This window comes from Lolium rigidum, chromosome 5, assembly GCF_022539505.1.
Source record: "Lolium rigidum isolate FL_2022 chromosome 5, APGP_CSIRO_Lrig_0.1, whole genome shotgun sequence".
NCBI classification, from domain to species: Eukaryota; Viridiplantae; Streptophyta; class Magnoliopsida; order Poales; family Poaceae; genus Lolium; species Lolium rigidum.
The window spans coordinates 93,353,610-93,364,071 of record NC_061512.1 but is presented as its reverse complement, the minus strand read 5'-3'; the positions used below and the strand labels follow the sequence as shown (position 1 = coordinate 93,364,071).

Here is a 10,462-nt window from a genome sequence, read left to right as displayed (position 1 = left end):
TGAGGTTGTCAATCTCACCGGCTTGCTGTAACAAAGGATTAGATGTATAGTGTGGATGATGATATTTGTTTGCGAAGAACAGTAAAGAACAATAGCAGCAGATTTGTATTTCAGATGTAAAGAATAGGAACGGGGTCCACAGTTCACTAGAGGTGTCTCTCCCATAAGATAAATAACATGTTGGGTGAACAAATTACAGTCGGGCAATTGACAAATAGAGAGGGCATGACAATGCACATACATGATATGATAAGTATAGTGAGATTTAGTTGGGCATTACGACAAAGTACATAGACCGCTATCCAGCATGCATCTATGCCTAAAAAGTCCACCTTCGAGGTTATCATCCGAACCCCTTCCAGTATTAAGTTGCAAACAACGAGACAATTGCATTAAGTATGGTGCGTAATGTAATCAATAACTACATCCTCGGACATAGCATCAATGTTTTATCCCTAGTGGCAACAGACATCCACAACCTTAGAACTTTCACCGTCCCATTTAATGGAGGCATGAACCCACTATCGAGCATAAATACTCCCTCTTGGAGTTAAGAGTAAAAACTTGGCCGAGCCTCTACTAATAACGGAGAGCATGCAAGATCATAAACAACACTTAGGTAATAGATTGATAATCAACATAACATAGTATTCTCTATCCATCGGATCCCGACAAACACAACATATAGCATTACGGATAGATGATCTTGATCATGTTAGGCAGCTCACAAGATCCGACAATGAAGCACATAAGGAGAAGACGACCATCTAGCTACTGCTATGGACCCATAGTCCAGGGGTGAACTACTCACTCATCACTCCGGAGACGACCATGGTGGTGAAGAGTCCTCCGGGAGATGATTCCCCTCTCCGGCAGGGTGACGGAGGCGATCTCCTGAATCCCCCGAGATGGGATTGGCGGCGGCGGCGTCTCAGTAAGGTTTTCCGTATCGTGGCTCTCGGTACTGGGGGTTTCGCGACGGAGGCTTTAAGTAGGCGGAAGGGCGGAGTCGGGAGAGTCACGGGGGCCCCACACGCTAGGGCCGCGCGGGCCTCCCCTGGGCCGCGCCGCCCTAGTGTGGCGGCGCCCCGTGGCCCCACTTCATCTTCTCTTCGGTCTTCTGGAAGCTTCGTGGCAAAATAGGCCCCTGGGCGTTGATTTCGTCCAATTCCGAGAATATTTCTTTACTAGGATTTCGAAACCAAAAACAGCAGAAAACAACGAATCGGCTCTTCGGCATCTCGTTAATAGGTTAGTGCTGGAAAATGCATAAATATGATATAAAGTATGCATAAAACATGTAGATATCATCAATAATGTGGCATGGAACATAAGAAATTATCGATACGTCGGAGGCGTATCACCTACCTGCGCCAACAACGGCTCCTCGCGAGCACATACGATCCCGCCTACACGCTGTTTGGAACCTGCAATGACAATGACACCTGGCAGCAGCGTCACTTTATCTTCATCCGCTAGAAAAGAGGAAATAGCACATAATACCAGTTGTTGGTGAATCTGTTGTACAAAACCACATGTTGCAGTTTGTTTTGCACAGAACAGAACACCAGATTTCTTGGCAATCTTTGCAAAAAACACATAATACTTGATTAGCCTCTATTCACACGAAACATTAGATGACCGGCCCAGTAGGAGGAAGCTCAGGCTGCTCCATACGCCCACCTCGGCATGCTCCAGCTGCAGCACAATCTCGACATGGTCAAGCTACTGCACAAACTCGACATACTCAAGATGCACCAAGGCAGAAGCTCTCTTCTATGTGTGAACGACGACATATTCATTGCAATGAGTCTCGACTATATGGTTACTTCACATCAAGTATTGGCCAAGGCATTTTTTTGCACGTTGCATTACAACACTTGGTTACTATTTGATCATTACATGAAAGGCACATCAAAGAAGCATATAGAAGAGGGACTGGTTGAACCAGACCAGATTGATCGAACCAGACCACTCCTCTAATTACTGTGTTAAATAGGCTAATTATGTATTATGTGTTTCTTGCAAAGATTACAGGGAAACATGGTGTTCTGTGCAAAACAAACTGCAACCTGTGGTACTATGCAAAAGATTCAGCAACAAGGAAAAAAATAGCGCTATAACAAAATAGCGTGGGTATAAAAATACGCTATTAGCATGTTATAGCGTGCTATTAACGCGAATAGCGCGCTATAGCGTCGAAATAGCGTAGCGTCGGCTCTCTAGATATGCTATAGGGCGCTATTAGCGTTGGAATAGCGCGCTATGTTTTTCCATGCCAATAACTGGTGTTATGTGCTATTTCCTCGCTAGAAAATCATTCCAAGTAAAAAGAAGGGGAAATAGAAGGGCCCCGCCAGATTGCCGCCGCCGGCTCCTCTGCTCCGTCGCATGGATCTCGGAGAGCCGGCGGCCACGCCGACGATACAGGGATACGGCAGCAGCCAATACAAAATCAGGCCCGCTCTTAGGCGGGAGGCCAGTACGGGCGACGGAAGCCGCCCAGCACGGGTCCACGACGCTGAGGATGGAATGCAGGTGGGTAAAGCAATATCCGTCTCCGGGAAATGGTTCGGGGATAATTGCTGGCATAATTTGCAAGCTTACAAGCTGAGAAAGTGTTTCGCGAGTCCGCTGGGCCAATTGATACAATTAGGAAATTTCGTTGTACTAGTCCACTCTTCTAAACAAGTGCCCAGTTGCCCCACTAGGTGGCATGTTCTTGCAATTGGTTGTGCATGAGTTGGCCTGTAGCAGGTTGAGCTCATGTAGGCGATAAACAACTAGAATGTTCCACATCAAAGTAAAAACTAAGCAACTCAATGAGGAGCAACCTCCGACATCGGAATTTCCTACATATTTTCGTAGAGAAAGGAGGGGATTTCCACATTTATTCTACTCACAATATATCCTTGTATGTACCTGCACAGTTTGTCCTCTCATCGTTTGTTTTGGTCAAAGACTTGTATGCCCAATATCTTCAACATATCTCCTTGATTGATTATCTTCTCATATTAAGCAATCGCAATGTAGCACCCAATCACTTAATCGAGGGCTAACTTACGACAGGCTGTCATTTTCCTAATGCAAGTGGTAGAACCGTTGACTACATTTTAATTCTTCTTGCGTTTTGTTTGGCCAAGTAGTCGGTACGATGGTTACTTGCTGGATGAGCTGAGAGTGACAGTTGAAGTCCTTGACCAGTTCAGAATGAATAGGCAATCGGTGTCTCCCTTATAACTAGTGGTCTATTGCGATGCAAGAAGAGCTGCTGACCTTGAAATAGATGAGCAACTAAAAGGAATCCAGGGATCCCTCAAGAAACTGGCCAGGCATGGAGCTCTCTCCATGGCTCATCTTGTTCAGTGTTCTGGTGCAGGCTTCTGTCATCTTGGCCGATACAAATACACAAGACAGTATGCATTTTTCGGTTCTTTTATCAGCTTTTGTTACTGCAGTTCCAATTTTTTCATCATGTTCTTCTCGTCTATGTTTGCAGCTTCTGGCCTCACGGGTATTGCAGCTTCATGGAACACCAAACCATCAAACTGGGTTGGCAATGATCCATGCGGTGACAAGTGGGTTGGGATTATTTGCACCCAGGACAGGGTCACATCAATGTTAGCACCAGTACCAGAGATTTATATGTGGCTATCGATCTATTTTTCACTTGTAATCATCAGTTGACATTATCTGCTTTGGTGGATGTTTTACAGAAGACTGTCAAGTTTTGGACTCTCAGGTAGTCTTTCAGGAGATATTCAGTCTTTGTCAGAATTGCAGTACTTGTAAGCGATATACTCTCTACTTCAGTTTGAGCACCTTATACTTCTTACTTTGTTAAAAAGTGCAAAGAACACCTAAATGAAAACGACATTACTCAATCATGAATCCTGCTTCTCTTTTATTCAACTCTCAATTGGTATTTTCACCAAAATTCGATGAAGAACTTCAGTATCAGGCCTAAGCATGAAATAACTTACATTTCAGATTATATGCAAACTTATGAGATATTTGGTTCTTTTTGCTCCAGGGACTTGTCCTACAACAAGGAATTGGGTGGCTCTCTCCCTTCATCCATCGGAAGCTTGAGCAATCTCCAAAACTTGTGAGTAATGAAACTTGGAGGGCCCAAGTGGTTTACAAGTCCAAAAGTTTAAGTGCATAGATTCTTATTAACTTATCTTTTCTCTCGTTTCTCTGCAGAATCCTTGTTGGCTGCAGCTTTACTGGTGAAATACCTACAGAGATTGGCCAGCTCTCAAATCTGATATTTCTGTAAGGGCCAAACTAACATATATGTATCTAACATTATGGACATGTATTGTCAATTTTCCACAAGGAAATGACATATTTACAATTTATAAACCTCTGTTTAACCACATATAAGTTGCCCCATCTGGAATCACGTTCATATACTACTTTCTACACCTTTTGTATGGTTTCACCTAGCCATCGATGTTGTGATATGTCATTGGTTTCAGTAAAATAAGATTGGTCATTGCACTCTGCCTGTAGATCTTTGAACTCCAACCGATTTACCGGCCGCATACCACCATCACTTGGTGGCCTTTCAAAGCTATACTGGTTTGACCTGGCTGACAATAAGCTCACCGGAGGACTTCCTGTATATGACGGGATAAATCTTGGGCTGGATAATTTGACAAATACAAAGCACTTGTAAGTACATTCTCATAAATGACCTTCTTTTGAAATCTGAAGATTTTTTCATCTCATTTATGCACCATGTTTCTGCAGTCACTTTGGGGTCAATCAACTCTCTGGCACCATACCAAGCCAGATTTTCAGCTCACACATGAAGCTGATACATCTGTAAGACTAACACAGATCTTCAACTCATAACTTCCTGAACTTAGTGGTGAGGCTGATCCAGTGATTGTTCCATCTTTTCCAGGCTTATTGACAACAATAACTTCTCTGGTAGAATACCTTCTACTTTAGGCCTCCTTAATGTCCTGGAAGTTCTGTAAGTAGATTATTTACACATTACGATACTAGCATGCATATATGATTCTTATCTTGAAGTTCTATTGGTGCAGACGTTTTGATAACAATTATCAGTTGTCCGGGCCAGTTCCCAGTAACATTAACAACCTCACCAAGCTTGCTGAATTGTGAGCCTTATTTCTCCTTTTTTTGTACTCTTTGTTTCCAGTATCAATCCTAAATGAGAAGGCTTACCTCAATTCCATTTTTTTCGTTTGATTATAGCCATCTTGAAAACAATCAGCTAAGTGGTCCATTGCCAGACCTGACAGCAATGAATTCCCTCAGCTTTGTGTAAGTGATGAGTTCATCTTTACTTCCCTAGAGCTGTGCTTAAATCGTAATTATCTAACTTCTGCATTGCTTGCAACTTTGTTACAGGGACATGAGCAACAATAGCTTTAATGCATCTGATGATCCATCCTGGTTAACCGCTTTGCCATCCTTGACTTCATTGTAAGTTTGTAGCCTTGTCATTTTCTCTTCTCACTTGTGCTAATTCATCAGGAAAAGTTGTCTTAATTCTTTTCCACTGCAGATACCTTGAGAATCTAGGTATTGGCGGACAGCTACCCCAAGCTCTTTTTAGCCTTCCTGCAATTCAGACACTGTGAGTAGTTACTACTTGCTCATTTGCAAGGCAGTGCTAAGTGTGCACTGCTAGCTGACTTAGAAAGAAGAATCTACAAATATATTATGGTCATACAATTCATTCTCAATTAAATTATTACTAGCTGACAATGCAGGAGGCTTCGGGGCAACCGTTTCAACGGCACACTAAATATTGGATCAGACTACAGTACTCAGCTCCAAAAAATAGATTTGCAGGACAATCAGATCACAGCCATCACTGTTGGGGGATCCCAATACAGCAAGAAACTCATGTAATGGCATTCTGCCTTTCATCAAAACCTACATTTCTGTGATGGATTGTCTGCTCACTGAATTCCCATTGTCTCAGACTTTCAGGAAATCCAATTTGCAACCAGGGGAGCACTGAACAATACTGCAAAACGACCGGACAATCTAACCCGACAGGACCATCATATATTACTTCTAAGAACTGTGCTGGGCTGCCACCCACATGCCTCTCAAGCCAGCTTCTGAGCCCAAGCTGCACATGTGCCGTGCCATACAAAGGCACACTGTTCTTCAGAGCACCATCATTTTCTGACCTCACCAATGGCTCATACTATATTCAGCTAGAGAAGGGCATGAAGGCTAAGTTCTTGGGATACAGTATCCCGGTGGACTCAATTTCTGTTGAAAACCCGTACGTTGATTCAAACAACAACTTGCAGATGAATCTTGGGGTATTCCCCAGCAACAAGATACTGTTCGGCGAACGAGACATTTCTGAAATTGGGTTCATTCTGAGTAATCAGACGTACAAGCCACCTCCTATCTTCGGGCCATACTATTTCATTGGCCAGCAATACCCTTTTGCCAGTGGTAAGATCATTGACTGAAAATTTGTAGTTTAGACGGTGGAATAAGATACCATTGCATGCCGCCGTATCATTTGAGCCAATTTTCTGTATGTACAGAGGCGTTAGTAATATCTAAATCAAAGGCGAACAAGTTGCCACTTATTGTCGGAGTTGCAGCCGGTGGTGCGGTTCTTGTTGCAATACTGCTCATTCTTGTTGTTGTCATCGGCAGAAGGAAGAAAAAAACAAACAGGACTGAAGAGAGAAGCCAGTCTTTTGGTTAGCGCTTATCAACCATCTCATCTTTGCACCAATCATTATTGACTGATTTGCATGTTGATTGCTGACTGAGGTAGCACTACCATCTGCAGCTTCTTTGGATATGAAGAGCACCAGCACCAGTGTGCCGCAACTGCGCGGCGCGCGTATTTTCACGTTCGCTAAACTGAAGAAGATAACCAATAACTTCTCGGAGGCGAATGACATCGGAAACGGCGGCTTTGGGAAGGTGAAATAGACACTGTGATCCTGCATGGCATGCATTTAACTCCATACATTTCCAGAACTGATAAATATTCAGAGCTTTTGTTGGTACTTACTTGTAGGTTTACAGAGGGACACTTCCCACTGGGCAACTGGTTGCTGTCAAAAGATCCCAGGAGGGATCCCTGCAGGGAAACCTGGAGTTCAGAACCGAGATTGAGCTCCTGTCCAGGGTTCACCACAAGAATGTGGTCAGCCTCGTCGGTTTCTGCCTTGATCAGGGCGAGCAGATGCTAGTGTACGAGTACATCCCCAATGGCACACTGAAAGAGAGCCTCACAGGTGAAATTTCTCGCAGATCGATCAGTACAGCATGAATGAGATGCATCACTTGTCATTATTATTGCTCATGCACGTTTCCTGGAGATTTCTTCAGGGAAGTCGGGCGTGCGGCTGGACTGGAGGCGGAGGCTCCGTGTCATCCTGGGTGCCGCGAAGGGCATCGCCTACCTGCACGAGCTCGCAGAACCCCCGATCGTCCACCGAGACATCAAATCAAGCAACGTTCTCCTTGACGAGCGATTGAACGCTAAGGTTGCAGATTTCGGCCTCTCCAAGCTTCTAGGCGAGGAAAGAGGGCAGGTCACCACTCAAGTGAAGGGCACAATGGTTAGTTTCACGCTCAGACCAGTTCATACATCATAGTATACTATAAGAAAGCTTAATTAAGCTGTTGTCGGAAGTTGGACAGTGCTAATTTGACACAATTTGAACACGTGGCAGGGTTACTTGGACCCTGAGTACTACATGACGCAGCAGCTGACGGAGAAGAGCGACGTATACAGCTTCGGGGTGCTGCTGCTCGAGGTGATCACGGCAAAGAAGCCGCTGGAACGCGGGCGGTACATTGTCCGGGAGGTGCACGCGGCGATGGACCGGAGCAAGGACCTGTACGGGCTGCACGAGCTGCTGGACCCGTTGCTGGGTGCTTCGCCGTCGTCGCTGGGCGGGCTGGAGCATTACGTGGACCTGGCCCTGCGCTGCGTGGAGGAGGCCGGCGCCGACCGCCCGTCCATGGGCGAGGCGGTGAGCGAGCTGGAGCGGATCACGAGGCTGGCCGGCGGCGTCACCGAGTCGGCGTCAGAGTCCATGAGCTACGCCAGCAGGACGCCACGCCACCCGTACGGAGGGGACAGCGCGTCCGAGTACAGCGGCGCCGGGCTGCCGTCGTCGAGGGTGGAGCCCAAGTGAAGCCACCTGAAATGAATGCGTGATCTAAAGTGTGATGCGTGATCTGAAGTCTGAAGCCACCTGGGATTTCTTCAGGGAAGCTGGTACAGTACCTGAAATGAATTTGTATTGTGGTATGTTTGGTACAGCTACTACCTGGGTATATCTGTGTAAATTTTGACTGAAGCGACGTTAGGTGATGTATAAACTAGAAGCGTGTTATGATTTTCTGTTTGAGCTAGTATAATTTTCACTCGATGAATAAACTAGAACTGCCACAACAATCTGAAGGGAAGAACAATAGTTACAAGATTCTACAACTGCATGGAACTTTTTGGCAAAGATCCTAGAACGACATAAGTTTTGGCACGACAGTATATGTCCTCGACGTCTAGCATTGCGTAACGGCATAGCGGCTACATGGTTGGCAGTTTTTGGCACAACAGTAAGTTGCCAAAGATTATAGAACGACCTAAGTTGGCACGACGGTTTGAGCTAGTATGTTGTGGTCTGCGTGAACAGCAAGGCACGTAAACCCCAGTCTAACGGCCCGGCGTAAAAGAACCGAGATGTTTATGGCGATCCATTTCAAGCCTAAATTTAGGTTGAAAATGTGTTGCTGCATGCTCTTGTGGGCCCCTTGGCCAATGGCACAAAAGCCTGCCACTTCCTCTTCCGTCACTAGTTTCAATTTTGCCGGTGTCAAACCCTAGCTTGTGATGGATGCTGCCACTGCCATGGACCTCGCCCCCTACTACCCCCACCACCACCGCGACCGCAAGACCAAAGACAACCTCGAAGAAAGACCTGATGCCAGCGGACCGAGTTCTTGAGACCAAGAAGCACGGTGCCTAGCTAGGAGCCGCGAAGGCAAAAAAAAAAGGCCTAGGTACCAGCTGACACCGCAACCAAGGCCAACGTTGAGCTTGTATTGGCCATTCAGGCCAATGCCAATGCCCAACTCTTCACCTCTCAAGCCGTGTCCCAAGCCATCATGATTATCAAGGGCGAGGCCCTCAATCACGTCCAGGCCGTCGGTGGTGCCTCTTCGACAAGATTGATCGCTTCCAAGGTCGCAAGGCCGCCTCTGGTGTGTCGGCCACCCACTTCACCTTCAGGTACGCCATGTCCCGGGCCAACACATCTAGGCGCCGCCCTCTCGGCCAGCACAATATCTTCACAGACATGCATCTTTTTGTTCCTGAAGGACAAGGGTGCAATATCATCGCCGCATCCTGTAGCTATGTCCCCCGAAAGTTTGTCATCCACTCTACTTGCTATGTCGTTTGCTCCTTCTACTCTACATCGCCAATAACTATCTCGCCTGTCTTCAACTCCAAATGTGACACAAGGGGAGGTGTCTACTTCAACTTCACCCTCCCATCTCGTCACACCTATGCGGTAGTCGACCCTCAAGATGACGTTGTTGTGGCGTAGTGGGCGCCATGCGGTTGTTGATGATGCTGCTATTGCGGTAGATAAGGACTCCGTGTTCAAGGCGACGCGTCGTAAGGTGGCCATAAATTAATCTCGACTCGCCAGATATAAGAAAAGTCTTCTAATCCTTTATGTCATTACTACACCACATATTTCTACAAAGTAGAATAATGTAGATGTTTCTTTGCGTAATAGTGAGAAAGATATTGTTGTATAGACTAAGGCTCTAGAACATATGGAGTTTTATTGATTAAAAATCACTCGAAAGGTCTCGAGTAAGTAGATACCAAACTTATATGATGAAGAGTTGCTTGCCACAAGTTGATGGTCAGCTTCTTTCGCATCTTGTTAATGAGGTATCTGAATTTGAATCAGATGAGATGATGCTTAGTTCAGCTTATGAACTAAAAGCATCTAGCCAAAAATTTAAGACTTCATTCACAGAAAACACTTGTAAGGGTACATTGCCTCTAAGTGTGTTTTTGATAATTATGATAATCCGTATAGCCAAATGTTTTCATTGAGTTTATACATACGAGTTTTCCATATGTATTTCTTGTGGTCCATGTGTTAGATTCAAGTGTGAATTCCGTGAAGATAAACATATATCTTGAGTATTGGAATCAAGATCATTTATTTGAAAAGAATAATATTATATGATAAAGATCTTGAGAATTTAACTTCAACAAAGAATTCAAGATATGGCTCTAAGCCGGTGTCATGATAGACTCATGAGTTGAGCTATGGTTGACTAAGGTTTAGAGCACATAATCAAATGAAATGTTATTTATGTACCTCAATATATTATGATAGAGCATGAAAATATACAAGATTGACCAAAACTAAGAGTGAAGATTGAGTTCAACTTGGTCAGC

The 10,462-nt window shown here is 45.0% G+C and overlaps 1 protein-coding gene across 1 annotated transcript; it reads left to right on the top strand.

The window, feature by feature from the left end:
• Positions 1 to 2,380: 2,380 nt before the first annotated feature.
• On the top strand, positions 2,381 to 8,467 carry LOC124653115 (leucine-rich repeat receptor protein kinase HPCA1-like). Its single transcript, XM_047192175.1, has 19 exons — positions 2,381 to 3,416; positions 3,500 to 3,620; positions 3,717 to 3,788; positions 4,034 to 4,108; positions 4,207 to 4,278; positions 4,519 to 4,680; positions 4,759 to 4,833; positions 4,916 to 4,987; positions 5,061 to 5,135; positions 5,233 to 5,301; positions 5,389 to 5,463; positions 5,546 to 5,617; positions 5,754 to 5,891; positions 5,969 to 6,459; positions 6,555 to 6,716; positions 6,809 to 6,945; positions 7,043 to 7,262; positions 7,357 to 7,589; positions 7,704 to 8,467. The coding sequence occupies exons 1-19, from the start codon at positions 3,335 to 3,337 to the stop codon at positions 8,169 to 8,171; spliced, it is 2,871 nt and encodes a 956-aa protein (XP_047048131.1). The 5' UTR covers positions 2,381 to 3,334; the 3' UTR covers positions 8,172 to 8,467.
• The last annotated feature ends 1,995 nt before the right edge of the window (positions 8,468 to 10,462 follow it).